This window comes from Melanotaenia boesemani, chromosome 24, assembly GCF_017639745.1.
Source record: "Melanotaenia boesemani isolate fMelBoe1 chromosome 24, fMelBoe1.pri, whole genome shotgun sequence".
In the NCBI taxonomy this organism is placed as follows: domain Eukaryota; kingdom Metazoa; phylum Chordata; class Actinopteri; order Atheriniformes; family Melanotaeniidae; genus Melanotaenia; species Melanotaenia boesemani.
In genome coordinates, this window is record NC_055705.1 from 21,106,369 (window position 1) to 21,131,669 (window position 25,301).

At 40.4% G+C, this 25,301-nt stretch overlaps 1 protein-coding gene across 2 annotated transcripts in view; it reads right to left on the reverse strand.

Annotated features, from left to right (window-relative positions):
• The window catches only part of zranb3 (zinc finger, RAN-binding domain containing 3), a 119,693-nt gene that overhangs the window by 52,020 nt on the left and 42,372 nt on the right, over positions 1–25,301 (reverse strand). For both annotated transcript variants that reach the window (XM_041978486.1, XM_041978487.1), the window contains exons 10-14: positions 24,046–24,165; positions 23,346–23,525; positions 22,975–23,148; positions 20,837–21,275; positions 9,342–9,608 (exon numbers count right to left, since the gene is read on the reverse strand). In XM_041978486.1, coding sequence (XP_041834420.1) covers positions 9,342–9,608; positions 20,837–21,275; positions 22,975–23,148; positions 23,346–23,525; positions 24,046–24,165 — 1,180 coding nt within the window. The remainder of the gene's footprint in view (positions 1–9,341; positions 9,609–20,836; positions 21,276–22,974; positions 23,149–23,345; positions 23,526–24,045; positions 24,166–25,301) is intronic.

Below are 25,301 nucleotides of genomic sequence, written 5' to 3' on the forward strand. Positions count from 1 at the left end.
AATGTCCTGTTTTTTTTATTATTATTCCATTGTATGTAAATTTTTCTGCCCTTACACAGGTTCACCAGGCTTTGAGGATACAGCAACATTTAATAAAATGGAAAGTTTTTCAGTTTCTTGTGATATGAAATGTATTTATTTATTGTAGGGCTGTCAAATAATTAGACTTTTAATCTGATGAATTACAGGGTAGCTTTGGGTTAATCACGATTAATCACATTTCAAAATATAAACACCAAACTTGCTAAACTAAACATTCTTTCTGCTCTGGTTTGTTCTAAAATCTCCCATCTCACTTCTCAGGACTTGCCTTACTCGCTGCAGATATGTGGCTGTGGCAGCTTTCCTTGTGGCTTCTTCGTGGTTACCATTTGCTTGTGGTATGCCAAGGTACTTGTAGCTCTACTCAACATCTATTATTTTGCCCTCTGGAAGTGCAATGCCCTCTGTATGGACTACCTTTTCTCTCTTTGTTACCATTCGTCCACATTTCTCCAGTCTGAATGACATTCCAGTGTCCCTGCTGTAGATCCTGGTGGTGTTGATCAGTGAGTCACTGTCTCGCTCACTTTTAGCGTACAGCTCAATGTCATCCACGTAGAGGAGGTGACTGATGGTGACCTCATTCCTAAGTTGGCTGCCATAGCCAGTCTTGTTGATTAATTGGCTGAGGGGTCCAATGCAGAACAGCAGTGGGGAAAGAGCATCTCCTTGGTATATACCACATCTGATGGAGACTTGTGCAGTTGGTTTGAAGTTGGCCTCAAGGGTGGTCTGCCACAGTTTCATTGAGTTTGCAATGAAGGCTCTTAGAGTGTTGTTGCTCTTGTACAGCTTCAGGCATTCCAGGATCCATGTATGTGGCATTGAGTCAGACTTTCTGGTAATGGATCCAGGCAGTGCACAGGTTTGTCTGTCTGGTTTTACAGTCTCGTGCAACAGTTCTATCAACCAGCAGCTGGTGTTTGGCTCCTGTGGTACCTTTACCAATGCTTTTCTGTGTCTATGTTATGTTTTGATCCATGTGCCCACTTATCTTAGCCACTATGATGCCCAACAGGAGCTTCCATGTTGTAGAGAGACAGGTTATTGGCTGATAGTTGGATGGGACTGTTCCCTTCTGGGGATCTTTCAGTATCGTGGTTTGGTCAGCCATTCAAGGTGGGTCCCATCCCTCAGCACTTGGTTCATTTGTGGCGCTAGGTGCTCATGGAGTGAAGTTAGTGTCTTTAACCAGTTGGTGTGGATCATGACCGGGCCAGGTTCTTTATACCTGAAATTCTTTTCTGGATGTCTGCCACTGTGATGGTTACTGGACTTTGCTCAGGGAGGGTGCTGTGGTCCACTTTTAGTTCTTTTGACCACTGTGCTTCACTGTTATGTGATGCTTTCTTCTCCTATATGTTTCTCCAGTACTGTTCAGTCTCCAGACTTGGTGGGTTGGCATGTACGGTATTACCTGTCACTGGGAGTACACTTTAGCTGCTTGGAGCCTTTGTTTGGCAGTTTCCAGAGCCTCAGGTATAGACATCTGTCTGTACCTCTTGGGTACCCCTCTTGTGGTTGTATCATCAGTTCTGGGAGTTGACTAACTTCCCTCTGAGTTGCCTTGATCTTGACTTCCAACCTCATCCTCCATGGTGCCTCCTTCTTGCCCTTCATATTGATGTTATGTTGGCCCAGCATCTCCAGGATCACTGTTGCTGTCCAGTTTATATACTCATTGGTTTCAGTGATGGTTGCAATAGGGATTGTTCATATGGGCTCGACACACGGGGGACGGCCAATGACAGTGACAGGCGAAACTCATTGTCACCCCAGGTGAAACTGAACACACGGGACGCAACAAGCGGCAGTGACAGTGCTCTCTGGTCGCTTTTCTCCAAGAAATTGATTGGTTATGATATTGGAGGGAATTTTGAAATTTTTCAAAGCAGTTCGTGACAGAAAGATTTGAAGGATGAAGAGTCGGAAGATTTTGCTTGAATTGACAAAAATCTTGCTGTTGACTCTACTGCACAAAAGAAAAAGAGAAACCTGGGTTCATCCTATTTTACAAACGAGGAAACAGCATGGTGAATGTCATCATTTGATGGACCTTAAGGCTGATACATATGAATGCAAATTCACCCTGACACCCCGCGGCTGCCTCTTTATTTACATCTCTATAATCTTTGTGTGAAGTATTGTAAAGTATGGGAAAGACAGACACAGCTAAAATTATCTGTTCCTTCAGGTAGTTTGACATATATATATATATATCTATATATCTATATATCTATATATATATATATATATATATATATATATATATATATATATATATATATATATATATATATATATAAAAACTACCTGAATTGGGACACAGATGTAGATGCAACAGATATTTTTCCTTGTGTTTCTCTTTTTCTTAGTAGCTGGCACACAATAATTTAGTGCATTACTGCCTTTTGGTAGGGAGTGTGGACCAAAAATGTCAGATGTGACGAATGAGTTGAATATGAGCTGTACTTCATATATCAAATGGGCCATCCTGCACATGCGTAAAAAAAAAGGAATGCATTAATTTTCCAAATTAATCTATTTGCATTAATGCGTTTATTTTGACAGCCCTTTTTTTATTTGTTTATTTTTCCATTATTATACTGAGTCATGGCTTATCTGAGCTTATTTACTGGACTCACACTGCTCAAACTTTAATAAAAACTAGCCAAAAAAAAGTGTTTAAGTGTTTCCACATATTTTTCAGAGACTCGACCAATCGCTGTGTATTAAGAGCTAACAAATAAAAAAGGAAGTTACCCTAGCCTAGCAAAAGTGGTGCCCAATATTCTCTATTAGCATTTGTTGGAGAAACTAGTGAATTTGTTTTGGCTAAACAAAAAATGCCTAATGGATGATTAAATTTTTATCATAAATATGTGTTGAAAACCAATTAAAAAATACCACGGGTTCCTGAAAGACAATGCCACGAAGCTTAAAATAAGTTTGGTTTCCTTAGCCTGTAAGATGCTGCTAACTGCTAACCGAGTGCATCAACAATAACTCGAAAAGTAGCTCAGGGTTGATTTCTGTCAGGTAGCAAACGTTTTAGCTTCCCTGGTTATGGACCAAATCAATAGCTTGGACGTAATCTTACAACTTATGCATATTACATATCTGTCAACTTCTTCTATAGTTCAAACTCTTGTAAAAAGGGTTAAATAAATCAACTGAGCACAGACATTTAACATTACAGCAAAAATACCAGCACTCCAAAACTGTTTTAATAATGCATATAGCCCTTCAATCTCCTTTAACATAATTTTAACTATAACAAAGATTTGATTGTTTTGTCATTTTTATATATATGTAATTATAGCATTGAACAAATCAGACATATAACAGCCTGTGTGCTAAGCTAGGCTAATCTTTAATCCACTCACTAGAGCAAAATTAACAGCACTCCTTTAGAGCTGAGTGATGCTGTGCTGCTGCATAGAAAGCCAGTGTCTTTGACAGAAACTGTCCAATTTATTTTTCACAAGTTCACCAAAGAATTTGCTGAACAAAAGGATGGAAACACAGTTCCAGAGCAAAAAAGAGAGTGATAAAATGACAGATGGAGAGAAACAGAAAGAGAAGAAAGAGCAGGTCATTAGTGTCAGCGATGTAGCTCGTTCTTCCCGCCAGCATCCAGCAAGAAAAGGTCAGGCGGTGGAAATGAGACCGGCGCTGTTCGACCACGCTTCATTTAGACAATGACCTATAACACTCTGATAATACTTGCCTTAAATCACTTCGCGTGGCCAGTTGTCTGCCGTGTCGGTGTGAGCGCGGATTCATGAGGAAGTGCGTGTGGTCATCAGGTTTGCTAATGGGGGGAAATACTGACACGTGTGACAAGAGAGTTTAAAATGAAAAAGCACTGTCCTGTTCTTGCACTGGATCTTATCAGACAGAATCAGCTTATGTATTCAATGTCTGAGAGGGTTAAGTGGCAGAAATGTTTATGCATAATATTTTAAACTTGCCCGTTACAGGGTTTGCAAACTGACTTTCTTAATTGACTTTTAAGATGGATAACCTTTATCTGTACTAAAATTATTTGCCAAAGGTTTATAACAGTTAACAGCAGTTGCAGCATAACAGTTAAATGCTGCTTCTCCATGTTTAGTCTGGACTCTGGTCTGGACTAGTTGACCAGAGTCTCTGGATCTAAGAGCTCTGCTAGGTTTATATTCTCTGAACTTATCACAGATGTATTCTGGGCCTAAACCATTTTGGGATTTGTAAACGATCAGAAGGGTTTTAAAATCTATTCTGTGACGGACTGGAAGCCAGTGTAAAGATTTCAAAACTGGTGTGATGTGTTCAGATCTCTTAGTCCTGGTTAAAACTCTAGCAGCAGTGTTCTGGATGAGCTGGAGATGTTTAATGCTCTTTTGTTGGTAAAAGACCATTACAGTAATCCAGCCTACTGGAGATGAATGCATGGATGAGTTTCTCTTGGTCTTTCTGGGAGACTAAACTTTTCATTCTGTTGATGTTTCTGAGTTGGTAAAAAGCTTCTTAGTGAAGCTTTGATGTGGCTGCTGAAAGTCAGATCTGAGTCTATCAACACACCAAGGTTATGAACTTGGTCTGTGATTTTAAGAGCCTGAGACTCCAGGTGTTTACCAAAGCTGAACCTCTTCTCTTTCTACCAAACAGAATAATCTCAGTTTTGTCTTCATTTAATTGTAGAAAATTCTCCTTCATCCAGGTGTTTATTTGCTCCAGACACTGACACAATAAGTCTATTGGGCTGCAGTCATCTGGTGAGAAAGACACATAAAGTTGTGTATCATCTGCATAACTGTGATAATTAAGGCTAAAGTTCTGTAATATTTGACCCAAAGGGAGCAGATACAAGTTGAACAGAAGAGGTCCAAGGACTGACCTCTGGTCATGGCCACTTGCTTGGATTCATAGCTGCAGATTGTAAAAAAATAACTTTGGCTTTCTAAATAGCACCTGAACCACTTAAGGACCGTTCCAGAAAGTCCAACCCAGTTTTCCAGGCTGTGCAACAGGATTCTGTGATCTATAGTATCAAACGCAGCACTGAGATCCAACAGAACCAGGACTGATACTTGATTATATTCAGTATTCAACCTGATATTGAATATTAGGCTTCAGTGATGCATGAGTCTTGTATTGCCAAGCCATTGAAAAAAATTACAATGTCTTAGCATTAAAATCACAAGGAGTAGTACTTTACTCTGTTAGCTTTTAAAAGCTAACTTTTAGCTCTTCAGTCTAGCATATTTAAAGAAACAAGGAAAAATTCAAAGAGTGTTGTTTAAATATTGAAAAGTTATGTTAACACTTATGTTTTCTGATAACAATGCAGTATGAAAACCTGCCGGGTCCAACATTTACATCCTTTAGATAACAATACTTGACTGCGGACTTCCTGCATTGTATCTAAGTGACACGGCTAAGGCTTTCTGACAGAAGGGTTTAATTATGTATACCTGAAATTCTGACTGAAATGTTGTATAATGGCCCATTTGAACCCAAACCACAGTCTTTTTTTGACTGAACAGTAGTGTGACAGCATAAACCTAATCAAGTAGTTTTAATATTTAAAAATGATAAATTAGACATTTTCCTTAAACCTAGCAAAGTTTTATGCTTTATCTTAGTTTTGCTGCTTAAACCCAATGAAGCAGTCTTTCTTCAAAAACCGAACTTTGTCATTTTGACCATGGTTGATTCAGCATGGCTTGATTCTGCCATGGTTGCTGATGCTCTGGGCTGGAAGAAAACATTTGTGTTTTTAAGCCTCGGGAATGCTTCTACGGTTCTATAGTGAAACTATGATCTTACCTTACCTAAAACAACAGAGGACCAAAACTTATGTTTGCTTCTGCAAAGTAATTAAACTGATGTATAAAATGAAATGGTAATGATCACTGAAAGCACTCACACCTCATAGCGGTATCTAACTGCAGTTGAGTTAATGTCCTTTTACTAAAAAATATCTAATTTTATTAAGATAGTTAGGCCTTAATTGTGATTACTGCTCATATTGACTAGATGCTTTATTTCTATTTAATAGTTTTTTTTTTTTTACCCACCTTGATATATTAAGCTTTCTGAAGCACTAATTCAGTCAGCATGGCCTTAGTCATGTACTCACTATGCTTCTTTCAGTATTTTATTTCATTCACTAATGATTTCAATCAGTGTTAAATAGTTGTCATTGACATTTCCTGCAGATATTCCACTATTTCCGTAGTTTCATTGGCCAATTAACATCAGTTACATTCCTTGACTGCTTTGACTAATATCTGTGATACTAAAACTGTTTTTGTTTCAAAGTGAGATCATCCTAACAAGTCATTTCTTTCTCCTTGACCCGCTCTGTGCAAAGTCCACATCTTTCATTTTTATGTTTGCCATCCTCATAGGTGCAATTTTCCAAGGTCTGGCACACTTTATTCTGATCCTACCCTCGGCTTCAGCAGGAACAGGCCACTTTGTGTCTGAAAATACCAAAATAACAAGGCGGAGGCATTTGTGTAGAGCTACAAACCTGGAACCAAAACGTTTTTAGGACACCAGCATCTCGCAAAAATCTCATTTATCCTTCTGTCCTGCTATATCTGTAATGAAACCCTGCATCTCTGCAATGTGCACCCTATATTTTCTGTAAGCATTTTTTTAAAACTACCCTCCTTCCCCTGTTTGCAGTGGCGGAATGCGCCAGCTGCATTAAGTGGGCCATTTATACGATGGGGGCAATTCATCTTACAAAGCCGTCTTATTAGACTGTCACTTACACAGTATGAACAGTGCCTTCAAAACACCCCAAGGGATTTATCTGCTATTTTACTGCGAGAGAAAGAAAACAGCGACTAATTGGACTGAGTCATCTCATCTTCTGCAGCACTGAAACAACAGATGTAGAAAAACAAAATTCGAACCACGCTCCTGTGGTATGAAGATGTACGGTACGACTAATGCTGCTGCAGTGTTTGAACTAATGTCCGAAAACACAAACAAAAGGCAAAAAAAACAAACAAAAAAAACCAAACGTATTGATGTTTAAATAGTCGCAGCATGCAGATAGATGGAGCGACAGACAGTAAAGAGAGAGGGAGACGGAGCGGCGGAGGAGGAGTGATTGCCTGTCTGTGCTGCGTGGAAAGTAATCTCAGAGCAATCAAGAGGCGGGGGCGGTCGACAGCTCTGCGGTTTGCCTCCTGAAAACCACAGCCAGGTTGAGAAAAATCATTAGGCACCGCTCCTGACCCCATAGGTCACTTTTATTGGACAACCACTGTTTTTCATATTAGACACACACTGGTGGAGAAAGACAGGCAACAACATGTAACCAACAAACATGACGAGCAGAAAGAGTCAAGGTATGCTTGTTTTCAAAGCATCTATGGATTTAGGTCCTCATGTAATCCCTGACTGACTTCATGATGTTGTGATCAGAGCTCTGCGGGAACCATCTGTTGCAACGGTCCTTGTTTCTGACACTGATGATGCTTCTTAATAACTCCAACTAAAACTTTTGCACAGGGCTGCAGACATATTGGCCGCCTCCAGGGAAAAGTGTGCGTCTAAAGGGCACACGGGGGGCCAAGTTGATGCCCTGCAGTGCCTTTTTAGTGCTGCCATTTCTGATCGACGGTGAAGCTTTTATCTCTCCCCTGGAGTCGTCTGAATAGGGGTGTTTTTCTTCTTTTTTTTTTTTAAAGAGAGCGGGTCTTTCGCTCACCTTTAGTATCTTTTTGCCTGATTGTAGGGGGGCGAGCACATAGTGCAGAAAGCACTGCAGGGGAAGCTGCAGTGGGATTAAATCATAGACCATGGACACAGGTAGCTACAGAGACGAGGAAATTAACCTCTTCTTTATAAGGCCTATTTTTATTTTCTGCCTCCTGTCTGAAATGACATATCTCAAAAGAAATGGGGTACATCTTCACAACTACAAGAGATGCATGTGTAACCTTGCTCTTAAAAAAGCCAAACCACGTAAGATTACTGCAGAAGTGTCAAATATGTTACTGTGCCAGAGTTAATATGCCTAAAACAGAGTAGAAAATTTACATGATAATCTTCTTCTTAAAAAAAACACATTACTTTCAGTGAAAACCAGAGGATAGCAGCACAATTCATCTAGAAATTAGTAAAGTGGTCATTTGAATTAGTAAATTAGTCCTTGGAATAAGTAAAGTGGTCCTTGGAATTAGTAATAAATGGCTTGGGATGGTAATAAAAGCATGAATAACCGTCTCTAGGTGACGTCGTGACAGGAGGGGCTTGATTTTTGACAGCCGTCGTTAGAAAGAAGCAGGACTTTACTACAGTATTGACTTGTGAGAATTAGTAAAGTATTCCTTGGAATGTGTAGCTGTACATCTCTAGATGTACTGCTCTCTTGTACATCTAAAGATGGGTCAAATGCAAAGTGGAATTTCCTAATCGGGATTAATAAAGTAAAAATTATTATTATATATCTTGATGGACTCTCGTCAAGATGTTAACTACTCATCAGCCTAAACAACAGGTCTGCCGAGGTGATCCAGCTGATCTTAGGATGGTAAAGGGTAACAGCGTTGATAGCTTCCCTGGTAAAAACTAAATGATTTGTGCAACAGTGCCTCTTATGTTAACTATTTTATAAAGAAGCTTTAATAACCAAAAAAGTCTGCACACTTTCAGAAGCAACCCCCTGGTCACAGGCTTTTCTTAGACTCTGCTAGTCTGGCAGTTTTCTCTTAAAGGTCTTCATATTGCAGACATTGTAATTAGTTCTTTGTAATTAGTGCAATTTATTGCTTTGTGTATCCCTCTGAGACGCATGTATTCGAACACAGAGGTCTTAATTTGCAATATTACATGATGTGTAATTGGGAAATTCCCGCAGAGATTTAACCAAAGTGGACTGTGGAGCAGGTTGTGTGTCGATGACGAGCAGGTGCAATGAAAGGACCCCGTGTACCTTTTATGTAATTAGACCTCAGTCCACCTTATTGGAAAACAGCTAATCGGAAGCTCGTCAGGCTGCTGGACAGTGATGGAACCTGAAGGCCTCGTGTGTGCTGTAATTTACTTCTCTGAGCAGGTCGGTTGAGATTAGCGAGGTTTTACTCGATATCTCCTGTAGCCTCCTACTGCAGAGCAAAGAAATGGGCTTGAAGAAATAAAAAATAATAATGCTAAGCCCCATATGGAATGAGTTATAGTCCCTTATTGGTTGAAGTCATGATATTAAACAGCTTTATACGAGCAGGTGACACTGTGGCACAAGCCAATTTCCCTAGATATGAAAAGGAAAAGATTGCAGGTGGGATTACCTTGTGTGTGGTCAGGGGGGAGGCAGCCGACATTGCCAGGGACGCTGTCACCTCCCTCTCCTGCCGACTGTTTGCCTTTGAGCCACCGCTTGTCCTCTTCCTCTACGTCTCCTAGTTTTTGTTTGCATTTTGGAGGCTCATCCTCTTCCCCAAGCTTATCACATTTGTCTTCTCTGGCTTTTACCCGGCTCAGCTCCGGCTCGCCATCGATGCTCTGCTGGGCCGTCGTCATGTGGGGTTGAGGAGGCCTGGGTGGCTCTGAGCCAGCTGAAAGAGAGGTTGGAAGAGGAAGAACAGAACAAAAAAAAGAGGATCACTCTATTGGCCGAGTTGCACAGTGTAATCAGACTTTGAAGTTTTATTCCCTGGAGAGATATCCATCATCTGAAGTGTGACAAAATGACTGCTGACATGAAAGTAAAACTCAATATGGCTCATTAGTGATGTTATTACAGAAGCCATCATAAGTCTTCCTCTGACAAGTTCAGAGGAAGTGATTGTGTAAAACCAGCAGACATCAGCAGGGAGGCAGAGGAATGCTTACCTTTTGTTTTTACAAGGATTGCATTCACGGTGAACATAAATAAATACTTTCAAGTGTATGATATAAATGTAGTTGACTGATTGCAGTAGACTGACCATTGATGGGAAGTGTGTGCTGTTATGGACATTTTTTTCCCCACTCAGCTGCAAAAATAAGCAGTCAGAACACCTGCCAAACAGTCGATCATTTGCTGAGGAAATGAATTATGCTTGTGTCCCATTGTTTTGTTAATTAGTCACCTGCATCATGTGCAATCAAACTGAAACAGAATAATTGTCAGCAATCGCTGCATCTGTGCTGGGCTTCGGCAGAATTCACACAGCTGACGACGGCTTAATACCAATGTCAGAGTAATCAGTGTAAAGACGACCTACCTTCACTCTTTAACCAGTCCTTATTGTTCGGTGGCTCTGCTGTGAGCTTCATTCCTTTGTAGTTTGCTTCCAAGCAGCCAGACTTTGATCTTTTAAAGTGGTCTCCAGGAACAGTTCTTCAGGCTTTCCAAAGGTCTTTTAAAGCTTTTCTTTGGACAACTGCTGCTTTTTCGCCCATTTACTGTGCAGTTATTTTTTTATGTCATTTTCAGGTGTTTTTCTAAGCGACTATGAATCATTTAAGCATAAAAACGTCACTTTTCTCAATGCAAGAACCAGTGTTGTGTTAAAATACAACAGACAACAAAGAACCCAAAGTGAATTGTGTCTATCTGTCACATAAACACGTCTATTAATTATTCTGATGGTTTAGTTTTCTTAAAGATGTTGCAGGTGTTTTTTTTCCCTACAGGTTTAGCAACAGGTTGTTTTTTTATTTTCTGATTAAACAGCTGATGCTGTTACCTTATATCCAGTGTATCCTTTATATTTTCTCCTTCTTCTTCATTTACTTTCTCTTTATCCTTCCAAGGACTTTCTTATCAGGTCCAGCATAAATATGTAAAATCAGCATAGACAAACTGAATAACACTTAAATTATCAAGATGGGATTTATATCCATAAAGCTTCCCTTGCAAAGCAAACTTGTTCAGCAAAACATGGCAGCTGGACTTGCTGCGATGCTGGACAGGACAAGGTTAAAAAAAAAACAAAAAAAACACTGTTTGACAGACATAAGATATTTTTTTTTATCTTAAATCTGTTTTATCAAACAGATATAAGCTGAAAACTTGACATATCTCAGCATGGTGAGCAGTGTGTTCCTAAGCTGGACAGGTGGAGGACAAAAGAACAGATTAAGATCTAAAATCCAGCAAAGACCTGACGCAGGACCTGAGAGCATCTAGACCAGGGGTAGCCAATGTTGGTCCTCGAGGGCACCAATCCGGCAGGTTTTCCAGATTTCCCTGCTCCAGCACACCTGACTCAAATTAAATGGATCCAACAGCCTATAAGGATCTCCACAATGACTCGTTAGTTTAAGTCAGGTGTGTTGGGGCACGGAAATCTGGAAAACCTGCCAGATTGGTGCCCTCGAGGACCAACGTTGGCTACCCCTGATCTAGACCTTCAAGTTGATGAATCTACCGTTGGCCGAAGCATGATCAGAAATGGGCTCCGTGAAGGGTGGATAAGATTCAAGCAGTTGAAATGAGCTTCCTCCACAGGATGTATGGACTCTCACAGAAATGGAGAAGCTCAACCATCTGGGAGGGGCTCAGAGTCACCCACTGGCTCAGCGGTGAGGTGTCTACAGGAAGGAGGACCCAGGGAAGATTTAGGACACCCTGGAGGGACTACGTTGGTCTGGGATGCCTTAGAATTCCCCAAGACTGGAAGATGTGGACGGGAAGGAGAGTCAGAGCTTCCCAGGTTAGGCTGATGATAAGCAGCAGGAAATAAATAAATAAATAAATGGATGGATGAATGGATGGATGGATGTAAAGAAGCCATTCTAAAAGTGACACTAGATAACATTCCAACCTTAAAGCTTTGTGTTTCAGACTCATTTTGATGCCACACTGGTACATCCAGAGGCTTAGAGCATCACGTTAAAGCTGTGTTTTGTTTTATGGCACTGCGTCACACGCTAGTAACTGGATATCAACACACTGGCCACTTTGAATGTGCTGCGGCTGATTCAACAAAGAAATCCAAAAGGGACTTATTGGTGAGGAGGAAACAAAAAAGTGACAGAGCAAGAGATAAGACGAGTGTCAAGATAAGACTGTCTTTTACTGGCTGGAGAGAGCTCACAGTGTTGGTAGGATGCAAGCTGGATTCCGAATTAGCCGTCGTTAGGGGGGACCTCGCTGAGAAAAGCTGCTAAAGTTCTGTAGTGGGTCTTTAAAGGGTTAAGGAAGGGAAACAGGGAGACAAGGCTAAGGTATGCCAAATGATAATCAATGGAGGGATATATCCTCCATAGATGAGCTTGGAAAGTCCTTCAAGAAGTCTGGAAAACTATTCCTGATGACTACTTAAAGAAATGACTTGAACGCTTCTAAAAGGTTTCAGATTGTGGAAAGAAGCAGCAAATACTTACTTTCACAAACTCTGGTTTTACTTTATAGATTATATTTCTTTTCATGTCTGCATGTTTCCTATTTTAAACAAAGTAATTCTGTACCTAAAAGAAATTATTCTCCTTATTTAACTTTCCCTTTTATAAAAGTATACTTTTGCACTTTTTGCACTAAAGTTATATTTTTTTTTATATCAAGGTAGAATTAACAGGCAAATCTGCTTTAACAAAAGAGCACAATTATTTATAGCCAACTGCAAATGTCACAGCCCGAGTACAACTTAAAAAAAAGAAAAGAAAGGCAAATACAATTTCGTTTCCCTCCTCTTGTGGTTATATTTAAATCACATCCTCTCACAATATTTGTCAAACTTGAGGTGCGAAATCTAACAAGGCAGTAAGTTGTGAGACTCCAGGACGCAGAAGGCTAATTAGTGATCCTGCCTCTCTGTGGCTTGTTTCTTCAAAAGGCCAGCTCTAGTCAGCTTCCTCAAATGTCATACCAGTCTCTGGGCTCCTTTGCCTGCTGTTTGCTGCCCCCCCTCACTAACAAGGCCACAGAGAGACGGCTCAATTTGTGTCGAGTTGTCCCCACCGAGGAAGACGTTAACGGGGGAAATCCTGCAGGGGGTGTGCTTCGATTTTACCATCCGGCCCCTTGTTTGTCCACCCATCAGGACCCCATTAAGTCTGTTGAGGCTTAATAAGGGTCCAAAATCGACACAAATCATAAAAAAAAAGTGTGATCCTGCATGTAAAACGCTCGCTGAATTTTAGAGTTACAGTTCTCAGACTTTTATATAAAATACCCACCTTTGTTTACTATAAATGGCACCAGGCATTGTTAAGCTAACTTCATCAGTACAGCGGTTTGAAATTAGAAACGGGAAAATGCTTCACATTTTGTCTAAATGCAACATTTACTGTAGGTCCTGTGATTTTATCTTTAATTGTATAAGTACTAAAAATTTGGTTTTGGTAAAAAAAAAAAAAAAAAAAAAAAAAAAAAAAAAACTCAAAATTATATTTTCCCCATATAAAATCAGCATATGCCTGTTTGCAGCCCTGACAACAACCATGTGAGGTTGAGAAGGAAGCGAGTAAACACAGAAATGATCACATGACTCCTAGCTTATCCCTAAGAGGTGGAAATGTTACAACCATACCTGGTTTCCCCTACTAAAACTCTGTATGAAAAAGGGGGAAAAAAGAGGGGTAGAGTGCTAGATGAGTGGTGTAAAGAGCCAGGAGATAACCAAATTACCCTCTTCCCTCCATCCATCTCTCACAGTAAGTGCTGAGAGACAAATTACAGGTGTAAGAACTGAAAGACTGAACCGTGCCCACGCTCCAGACCTTAAAAAAGCTGTGAAAAGGAAAATGGCTCGACTGAAGTTGTCTGGTTAAATTAAGCAGAGGAAACAGTTCAGAACAAACCTGACTGAGATGTCAAACCTTGTCACGTGAAGGAGGCACAGAAATAATCCATGACAGTTTGATTAAAAGCAGTCTAGGATTTCTGCCAAAACAGCCCAACTATAATCCAATTAGCCTCCAATTAATATGCAATGTTATTGTTTAACACCTGGAATTAGCCAAGCTCCTCTTCCCGTCACACAGATCAATTTCACTGTTGAACATGAGAGAAGACGAATAAAATGCTACACTCAACTTCAAAAAGAAGATAAACTCTTAATCTACTTTCAATTTCTTTTGGAACTAAAATGAAAAATGAAAAAGAAAAAGATTCAACAGCATTTACAGTCTGTAAAGTCAACTGAAAACGTTAGCATGCTAACAATGTTATTATGTCATTTCAGTTTAGTTTTATTAGTAAAACCAAAAAATGACCAAAGAACAGCGATTCCATTAAATATAAATAAAACCAGAATACAATGATTTCCAAATCTCATCAACCTGTATTTTATTCCCACTAAAACATTAATGATGAAACTGAGACATTTTTCCTTTTCATAGAAAATATGAGAGCAGTGTTGGGAAATTTCTACATGAACTAGTTCAAATTTCAGTTCACACATTTTAAAATGAACTAGTTCAGTTCATAGTTCAAAACTCAAATTTTTTAACTAAGTTTACAGTTCTAAAAATGAACTAGTTCATAGTTCATTTTCCAATATGTTGCTGCAAGTTATTACCCTCAGATTACTGGCATTTTCTTGTTGTTGCCACCCATTCAGTCCATGCTTGTAGCCAGCTGTGCAGCTTTCACTCCTACAGTATAAAAACAAGAGGAAAAACTTGCTTGAATGAGGAATTATTAAACTATCTGAGGTAGGAACCAGGCTGAGGTACGAAACAAAGGGTTTACCTCAAAGTGCTTTAAACATTAAAACAGTTTTCTGTGAATGTATTTTTTCTGACTTGTTTGTCCAAAGAAAAGTTCTACAACTTGGGTCATAAACGTGCAGAATTCAGCCCAAATGAATAAGTAAAAAAAATAAATAAATAAAAACAAAGAAAGACATGCAGACCATAAGTCTGCATTTGTCAAGTTTATGAACTTGACAAATGCTCAAAGGTTGCAGGTCTCAAAATACTGCAGAAGGTTTTCCAGCTGGAGATGAAGACAACAGAGCTGCTGCTGGACGCCGTTATTTAGTTCTGGCTGGTAGAGGATCTGCTTTAGCATGCTGTTGCCAAGTCTTTGGATTTTTTTAGTCACATTTGGTTCATATAACTTGGAAGGCTCCCTTGAAGGATGGTTCATGAACTCGTTCAGGCACAAAACTGGCTGATAGTGAATCTAATGGCATCAACATGTCTGTAAAAAGTAGTTCCAGGGTGATGTTCAGCATGGTGTAAAAAGTAGTTCCAGGGTGATGTTCAGCACGGTGTAAAAAGTAGTTCCAGGGTGATGTTCAGCACGGTGTAAAAAGTAGTTCCAAGGTGATGTTCAGCATGGTGTAAAAAGTAGTTCCATGGTGATGTTCAGCATGGTGTAAAAAGTAGTTCCAGGGTGATGTTCAGCATGGTGTAAAAAGTAGTTCCAGGGTGATGTTCAGCATGGTGTAAAAAGTAGTTCCAGGGTGATGTTCAGCATGGTGTAAAAAGTAGTTCCAGGGTGATGTTCAGCATAGTGTAAAAAGTAGTTCCAGGGTGATGTTCAGCATAGTGTAAAAAGTAGTTCCAGGGTGATGTTCAGCATAGTGTAAAAAGTAGTTCCAGGGTGATGTTCAGCATGGTGTAAAAAGTAGTTCCAGGGTGATGTTCAGCACGGTGTAAAAAGTAGTTCCAGGGTGATGTTCAGCACGGTGTAAAAAGTAGTTCCAAGGTGATGTTCAGCATGGTGTAAAAAGTAGTTCCATGGTGATGTTCAGCATGGTGTAAAAAGTAGTTCCAGGGTGATGTTCAGCATGGTGTAAAAAGTAGTTCCAGGGTGATGTTCAGCATGGTGTAAAAAGTAGTTCCAGGGTGATGTTCAGCATGGTGTAAAAAGTAGTTCCAGGGTGATGTTCAGCATAGTGTAAAAAGTAGTTCCAGGGTGATGTTCAGCATAGTGTAAAAAGTAGTTCCAGGGTGATGTTCAGCGTGGTGTAAAAAGTAGTTCCAGGGTGATGTTCAGCATGGTGTAAAAAGTAGTTCCAGGGTGATGTTCAGCGTGGTGTAAAAAGTAGTTCCAGGGTGATGTTCAGCACGGTGTAAAAAGTAGTTCCAGGGTGATGTTCAACATGGTGTAAAAAGTAGTTCCAGGGTGATGTTCAACACATCTGTAAAAAGTAGTTCCAGGGTGATGTTCAGCATGGTGTAGCATCTCCTCTTCTTCTAACAACTGTTTGGAAACGTCTGGGAAGTGAGGAGACCAATTGCTGGAGTTTTAGGAGAGGAATGTTGTCCCATTCTGGTCTGAGGCAGAATTCTAGCTGCTCTACAGTCCTGGACCTTGGTTGCTGGATTCCTGCTTCCACGATGCTCCAGATGTTGTGTTCCACTTTGTCTCAGACCATTTTAAATGAGCTTTGGTCCAGAGAAGACGGCGCTGTTTCTGAATCCTGTTCACATCTGGCTTCTTCTTTGCTTGATGGAGCTTTAACCTGCATTTGTGGATTCCAGGGTGAACTGTGTTCACAGACAGTGGTTTCTGGAAGTCTTCCTGAGTCCGTGCAGTGGTTTCCAGTAGAGAATCATGTCTGCTTTTAATGCAGAAGATCACCAGTATCCAGTTTTGACCTTTGGCCTTGTCCAATGCACACAGAGATTCCTTCAGATTCTCAAGTTTTTTAAAAAGTTTGCACTGTTGGAATACTGAAAATTTTCATGTTGACAAAAATGACTGAATTGCTGAAATACTGAATTTTTTCAGATTGTTTAACTTAGCTTAACTTCTGAGAGGCTTTGCCTCTCTAAGGTGCTCTTTATTCCCAACCATGGTGCCAAATAACCCAACTAGTTGTTCCAGCTGGTTCTTAAGGTATTTTTTAGTACAACTTACTTGTCCTGCCTACCAAGGTTATTGCAACATGATACAGACCCTTAAAATCAAGATAATTTTCATGAAATAAAATGTTAAACTTTTAATTTGATGTTTGTGAATAAAATGTTGATTTCTGAGCACAGAGATTCCTCCTGATTCAATGTAGATGGTAGGACCCTGAAAGTCTTCACAGTTTTACACTGAAGAACATTTTTCTGAAACTGTTCCAGTATATTGTTTATGTTCTATGGGTTGATGAGATTTGGAAATCATTGTATTGTTTTTTTTTTTTTTTTGTATTTAAAACAGCGTCCCGTCTTTTTTTGGAATTAGGGTTGTGTAGTTCGTTAGTTTATTCACTCCTTTGTTAATCAAACTTGGCATAGAACTAGAAAGGTTTGAACTTGTTTCCACATGTGTTTTTGTACATAATTTCTTCTGATATCATCTCAAAATTCACTTATAAAATGTTGTTAGCAGCTTCTCCTCCTAATCCCTACTCTGTTTAGTCAGAATCCTGACATTAGCGCCGTCTCTTACCAAAATCTCTGTAGAAAGGCAACATGTAGCCTCTTCCAGAGGGAAAAATATTGAAGATGAAGTTTTACCCATTTATCAGATATTACATGTATTCCTATTGGGATTAATAGATCCAGCTGACTCACATTGAAGGACATGTATGTAGAAAAAAAAGGTATAAAATGATGGAAATTCTGGAGAGAAAACACAGAAAATGACTATTGCACTAATGGAAGTTGCAGGAATTCCAGCATAAATTCACAGCCTTCAAGCTAGCAAGCAGTGGCCCTTAGTGGTGATATAATTCAATGTTCCTACTGACTTTCCTTGTGAGATGAGATGAATAAATTTAACATATCTGTGGGTTTAATAAATGCCTGGATATAATAAAATGCTTTATTTTATTCATGCTTCATGAATCGTTTCTGCTACAAAACACAACAGGAGTCTGAATATCTAGATTTAATTCCTTTACTCCAAATATAAAGCCATGATATTGTCACATAGAAATGTCCCAAGTTTCTGTTCTCACTGAAAAATTGTTCCTCTTAAAGGAGATAACATCTCTCATGTCATAATATAGGCTTCCACCTGATTATTTTCTTACATTTCCATGAGGTGAGGATTGCAGTGCCAATCTGAGCGATATCTCCATAAATACAGTTGTTATTTATCAGCGCGCTCTGTCATGTACAAATTTAGCAGGTTGTTAAATTCCCCGTCTAGCAAGCTGACACAGCCTGCTGCTGTGAATGCAGAGCGGCGCCTGGTACAAACAGAGGGTGATTGCTGAATAGTTATCAAGCATCTGCTGCAGCTGAGCATGAAATGAGGGGGGAATTTTGTTTGTACAGCATGTGTTTTAAGTGCATCAGCTTTACTTCTTGTGGACCGAGCTACCAACAGACCTTCTGTATAGATCCTGTGGCTGAATATACAATTTAGAGTCATCAATAAAGTTCTTCAACATATTTTATTATTAAAAAACACATAAAACTGCTGTTAGCTAACTCCCTACTGGACTGAAGACCAAACTTTAAGGGTCAAGCCAGCATCATTTTAAGCTCACGTTGCCTTGCATTGAAAACATGTTAAAAAATACCTTACAGCATGTGTTAATTAGTGAGCTTTAGATGAAACTCAGCCAGCTTTTCACCCTCCAGTCTTAATGTTAAGCTAGCTGTCCTGTGGCTTTGATGGTTACTGCATATGAGGGTATATTCTTTAGTTTATGCCTTGATTTATTTCAAGCGTCATTGACATTAACGTTGACATGCAACAGGCTAATTATACTATAGTTGAGGACATGCACATGACCAGTTTCTCATCCCTGATTCTCTCCCTGTTTCTTTCCATCTGGAGGAGCCATGTGCAGTAGAACAGCTGCACACCGATCTGTAGTGCAATGAATCAAGTAAGCCCCATGTCTGTGTGATTATGCAAATTACTGTGTGCAGCTTCAACACGAACAGCCTTATAAATTTGTTTTCTGTTTTCTTTTTTTAATAATCTTTTCTGTTTCTGGATGAACACCATGTCCCAACAAGGCTGCCATGTCAGCACAGTGGTGGTGGAGTGATGATTTGGGCTGGATTAATGGGGAATGAGAGGCTAAATCTAGTTAGTTTCTAACTGACAGTTTCCTGCCACGATTTGAAAGATGGAATCATTCCTTCTTCAGTAAAGACAACGCTCCATCCCACGATGCAGAAATACCAGCAGAATCTTTTGCGGCTATGGGTTTAAAGGGAGGAAAATTCATGGTGGGGCCACCATTATTCCCTGACCTCAACCCCACTGAGAACCCGTGGAGCATCCTTAACCCTTAAAACTCTTCTAGGTCCTCCCGAGCGCTATTGCTAACATTATGAGCAGTGTGTAGCTCTGTGGGGTGAATTGTGATGGATAGGTTACCCTTTAGATTATCTACAGAAGTTTTCCAGGTATTTCTATCCCATCCAGGAGGTTTACAATCCAGCCACTAAATGTAGTGTTAATTTAGACTCTATCTGGTAAATCCACAATGATCCATGATAACAGCATTATTTATCACATTTTCATCATAAAAACATCACCATCACTACTATGTTGCTAAGAGACCTCTATTTAGACTTGGACATGATGATGAAGCCACTTCCTGTCAGACTTTCCACCAATCAGAGAGCTTAGATTGACGGTAACGTCCAATCAGGAGCAGCCAAAGATCAACCAGTGAGCAGAAAGTTCTATGTGTGTGTGAAAAGAAGAAAAATAATGCTCCTCTATGGCTGGAATAAAGCCAAGAAGACGTTTCTGATGCACGGTGGCGCCACAAAGCAGCTGAGCTGGAGTTGGTTTAGTGAGGATAGCAGGTAAATAGTAGCAGGAATAACTGGAAATGAGGAAAAAGTGGAAACATGGAAATAGTTTCTGTTGTGTGTTTGTTTCAAAACCAGTTTTTCTACTGAAAGCCAAGACTTGAGAGAATGATGCAGATTAGAAAAGGCTTCGTCACTGTTGATCTGTGTGTTATTTCTACAAAGTTCTGGTAGTAATAAATTCTGCTTTCTTGTTTTGGTTGGCCTTCAAGCTGTTATATCTATTAATATATTTATTTTACATCATTTTAGCCTCATAACCTGACAGCTGAGGCTGTTCTAAAAAACATAATGTCTGTATGGTGACTGGGATTAAAAGGAACGAGCTTCTGTGCATTTTTACATTAGAAACCAGGTGGACGAAAAATAGCAAGGGGTGAAATTAATAAGGGAGGGGAGGTAGACCTCCAAGCAGCTACTTTAGAGAGGTAATTCTGGTCTCCTCACTGAGGTCCAGACAGAAATTATCCATGGACTTCTAAGTTAGATTGATGAGAGAGTTGTTAGGGTGATATCAGAGATGAGCCCCATGTTGCCTTTGCTATTCTGAATTAAATGCAGGGATAGGTTTGTATCTCCCCCTGCAAAAAAAACCTCACTAAAGTGTTAGATTCTTCTTTCCTCTCAACCGATTTGATGCACCTCAGACATTTAAACAGGACCTGCAGTCTGCCAGGTCATAACGACTTCCCTCTCCTCCTCTTTTTTTTTTTTTTTTTTTTTGTGAGATACAATCATAGGCTGTCAAAGAGATATCACCTGGAGCCAGCTCAACTTTTCCCCAACTTTGTGCAAGACGTTTGCAGCAATAGTAGGCGCCTGCTCTCTCTCAGCCTGACAGGTGAGAATTATACTGTGTCCTTGTCATCTGCAGAAAAAGAGCGAGACAGACAATATTCTCTGTGCTGTGCTATTTCAGACTCTGGCAAGCCTGCCTCCATCTTCCGCTATCTCGTGTCTCCATCTGGTGAAATCTGTAATGCTGTTCAAAAGTATTATGTCAACAGACCGCTATGACTGATATTGACAGGAAGGAAAATAAAGCAATGAATGGATTTTAGCTTCAGGCGATTTATTTCAAGCCAGAGGCTTGCATTTCTTTTTTGATGAAATCCAGTTTTCAATCAGTGAAATGATGATTGTGAATTAAAAAAAAGAGGAACCGGTGGTTGACTAGTCTTACCTGGACTAACAGCTGAGGCAGAGCGAGGGAACTCGCACATCTCGCAGTAAGGCAGCAGGCTGCTGTTGGAGTAGGTGCAGGCCCCACAGCTCCACGTCGACATGGAATCGGGCTCCGACAGCTTTCGGGGGAACGCGGAGGTGGGGCTGATCCTCCCTGTTGTCGACCTCCGCTTCCCCCTTACTCGAGACCTTGGGCTTGGCCTGGCCTGAGGCGTCCGCAGCCTTTTCAGCTGCGGGGAAAAGTCCGGGTCAGGTGTAAAAGATGCTGGAGTACAGGAATTCTCCTCCTCCTCCTCATTACTGCCAACATGTTTGGCACCCGTCTCCCAGGAGATGGAGGGAGACGTTTCTTCTTCGTCTGTTCTTTTCCTCTTCTTCTCCTTACTGGCACTTGGAGAGAAGAATGAACGGATGTCGTGCTGCTGCTCCATCTCAAACTATGGAAAACAATTCAAGTTCTGGTTAGTTTTTGTCTCCACATCCACCTGTGCAGTGACAGAATAAATTACTAAAATCTTCCTTTTGTTGTCAGTGTCACAAGGAAGCAGAAAAAACAGCTGATGACAATAAGTCCTGGCAACATGCAGAAGAATAATGAAACAAACCTGATGCAATATAACACGTACACACTTTACCAGGTCCACCTGTTCTACTGCTTGTTAAAACAAATATCCAATCAGCCAATCACATGGCAGCAACCCAATGCATTTAGTCATGTAGACATGAAGACGACCTGCTGAACTTCAAACTGAGCATCAGGATGAAGAAGAAAGGAGATTTAACTGACTTTAAATGTGGTATAATTGTTGGTCTGAGTATTTACTTGGAGTTTCAGACACAACCATCTCTAGGGTTTCCAGAGAATAGTCTGAAGAAGAGAAAATATCCAGTGAGCAGCAGTTGTCTGGACCAGAATGACTTGTTGATGTCAGAGGTCAGAGGAGAATGGGCAGACTGGTTGGAGATGATGGAAAGACAACAGGAAGTCCAATAAGCACTGGTTCCAACCAAGATCTGCAGAACAGCATCTCTGAAGACACAACACCTCCAACCTTGAAGCAGATGGGCTCCAGCAGCAGAAGACACACCGGGTGCCTCCTGCCAGCTAAGAACAGGAAACTGAGGCAACAATTCACACACACTCACCAACACTGGACAATAAAAGATGGAGAAACGTTGCTGGTCTGATGAGTCTCCATTTCAGCTCCACATTCAGATGCTAGGCTCAGAATCTGATGGAAACATCATGAAAACATGGATCCATCCTGCCTTGGATCAACGCTTCAGGCTGCTGCTGGTGTAATGGTGGGGAGATATTTTCTTGGCCCACTTTGGGCCCCTTAGTACCAACGTGGCCTGGTTTAACCAGCACAGCCTACCTGAGTATTGTTGCTGACCATGTCCATCCCTTTATGACCACAGTGGAGCATCTTCTGATGCTACTTCCAGCAGGATAATGCACCATGTCACAAAGCTCAGATCATCTCCACCTGCTTTCTAGAACATGACGATGAGTTCACTGGACTCCAACGGCCTCCACAGCCACCAGATCTCAGTCCAGTAGAGCAGCTTTGGGATGTGGTGGAACGGGAGATTCTCATCATGGATGCAGCCGACAAACCTGCAGCAACTGTGTGATGCTGTCATGTCAACATTCAAAAATCTGTTTCTTTACTGTATGCTCTACTGAACTGCACAAGGTCTTTTTATGTTTTTTCAAACATCCTGAAGAGCTTAGAATTAATACAAAGAGGAAAGGCTTTTATGATCATTACATTTTAGTTAAGAGTTAATTATCAGACTGGTCACTGCAGTTGAAAATGAATCTTTTCTCTTCTTTCAAAGCCACTCTTACAACGAGATTAGATTAGGGGATATTAGGACCTTCGCCTTCAACCTTTCTGCTGCCAATCTGACAAATTGCCCTCTTTGAGTTACTGGGCTCCTGATTGGCTTTCCATTATGTCAGTAGATGTTCAGAGAAAATTCTGTCTGTTGGATAAAAGTATTTTTAGATAATCAGTTGGTGCCATTAAACCACAGAAGGGTTAAAAAGGGATAAAATGGAGGAAATCACATGGAGTTAGTAAAGGAAATATGGCTTTTCTCCTGCTTTCATTTCATTTACTGACTTACATGGGTGAAAAACACGTCTTCATTCATGTTTCCTGAGTTCCCCGCCAGCGGTAGCACCATGTCAGTTGGTGTCCAAGCGTTGGCAAAGTTGAGGAACTCCCATCTGTCCTTGTCCCCCTCGTCAGCCTTCAGGTACTCCTTCCTGCCGTTCAGAGTGCTGCCAGTAACGGTTTCCTAGAGGACACGTCACATTCAGCTCTCCTTAGCAAAAACCCAAAAAGCTAATCAGTCCAAACGTAGTAAAAATAGTTTTTAGGTGGAATATTTTTCCCAGTGATGCATCATTCAAATGAACTGTGACATCTATGAATGGTCAAGCAGCTTTGCATAAATTACTCCCAGTAATGCGGTTAAAATGTCACCCACTGTACCTTCCTGTTGAGCATGGACCACATGACGGTGTCAAAGGTGCCCTTGGCAATGAGGTAGTGCACGTTGACAGAGGATGTCTGCCCGATGCGGTGGGCGCGATCCTCAGCTTGCTTGATGTGTCCAGGGTTCCAGTAGAGCTCGGCAAACACCACATGGCTGGCAGCGGTGAAGGTCAAACCCTGGAGAGGACATGCACATTGAAATAGCTATTTTAGAGCAAAAACACCTCACATTCAATTCAATCTAAATTTGGAGAAATCCTATTTAATAACAGACTATTATAATCTAATTGGCATGTAAGCTTTCAGGCACCCACTTCTTTTGACTTGAATACATTAGATTTCTGCATGTATGCCACTCAGAATAATTAATATCAGTGTGTTTGTATGTTTATTATTAAAAGTGCAAAATGTTTTTAACATTTTTAAAAGGAAATACTTTAATTGGGATGCTTTAGAGCCACTAATGGTCATGACTTTTACTCATCTTTACTACTAAGGTCTCCATTTAGCCCATTTATTGTAGAAGTCAAGCAGTGCGTCATGTTTTATTTATTCTGTCATGTCCTATCAGCACAAGGTGAACTTAACAAGACCGTTCTTGTTTGAGTTTTTATTTTATTTTGTTTCCTGTCCGCATTCTCTCAAAGTATGTTTCTTCTCATTTAAAGGAAATAGAAATGTGTGGGGTTATAGGCACCTGGCCAGCTGCTTGGATGCTCAGTACTGCCACTCTGGTTTCTGGGTCGTTCTGGAATTTGTGGACCAACTGGATTCTTTCTGATGACGGCACACTGCCGTCGATGCGGATGTAACCAGCCTGTCAGAACAGAGGCAAAACAGCGTTTGATTTTCAGTTGCTTGATGCTAAAGTAGACAAGAATACCAAACATCACATTTATTTAATTGACATTGGAAAATTATTAGTGTAGATTTAACTTTTAGTGAGTTAAAGCTGCACTAACAGGAAGTTGTTTGCCATTGTCAGAGAAGTTTTAGCAAGTTTTTATGAGTGAAACCCACATACTCGACTCTGCTGCTCATCCCACAAATGCATTTTCCTTTAGAATGTGCCTCCATTATAAAAAGGCTTTCTAAAAGTGTTAGATTCATTGTTACAACACAGAAAAAATCCACCAAACACATATTTATTTAAAAAAATTCTCTTTTACATGTCAAAATGTCTCATAAGAGAGTGGTGCAATGTTTAAGATCCAAAAACCAGTCATTTAACAAAGCAGTGATATCTCTTTAAGGTTAGCAAACATTAACAGTAGCCTCTAGAGGCTAATGGTTATACCAAACCAAGCAAAGCTGCTGTGTCCTGCATTAATCAGATGTGTGGATGGCTGTGAATGAAAGTTTTCACATTAAGAGATGTTGAGTGTGTTCTCATCCAAAGCTCATTCATGTGCACACTTTTTAAACAAATATTAGGCAAATGACTGGAAGAGATATGCTAATATGGGTGGCTACACCTTCCACTGAATGGGATTGAGCGTTATACTATGAAAGGGATGTATTGTCCATCTCTAAAAAAGCAGCTACAGATTTGCAGAAACACAGTAAAAGAGAGAAGCATTTCATTAACCTGGATTCTAAACTGTAGACACTTTAGAAGGAAACGAGTGAATGGACACAACAGAAAAATGGCAGCGGAGCTGCAATGGATCAGCATTGTAAAGAAAATGAGAACACAACCAATAACACAATATTTTGTGACACTTTAAAACCAAACAAAGGCAGCACATCCATTAAAAATGAACTTGAACTTGGCATCCACCGAACTGCTAATGCACCATGTTGACTGCACTCTTGGTTTTGGTCCACGAGTCCTGCAGAGCGGCACAGCAGCCGACGGCAGGACAGCGTGTTCGTACCGCGCCGCTCCCACATGTGAACGTAGCAGCTACTGCATGAAGCCTGTCTGACTTTTCCAGGAAAAATAAAAGGTCA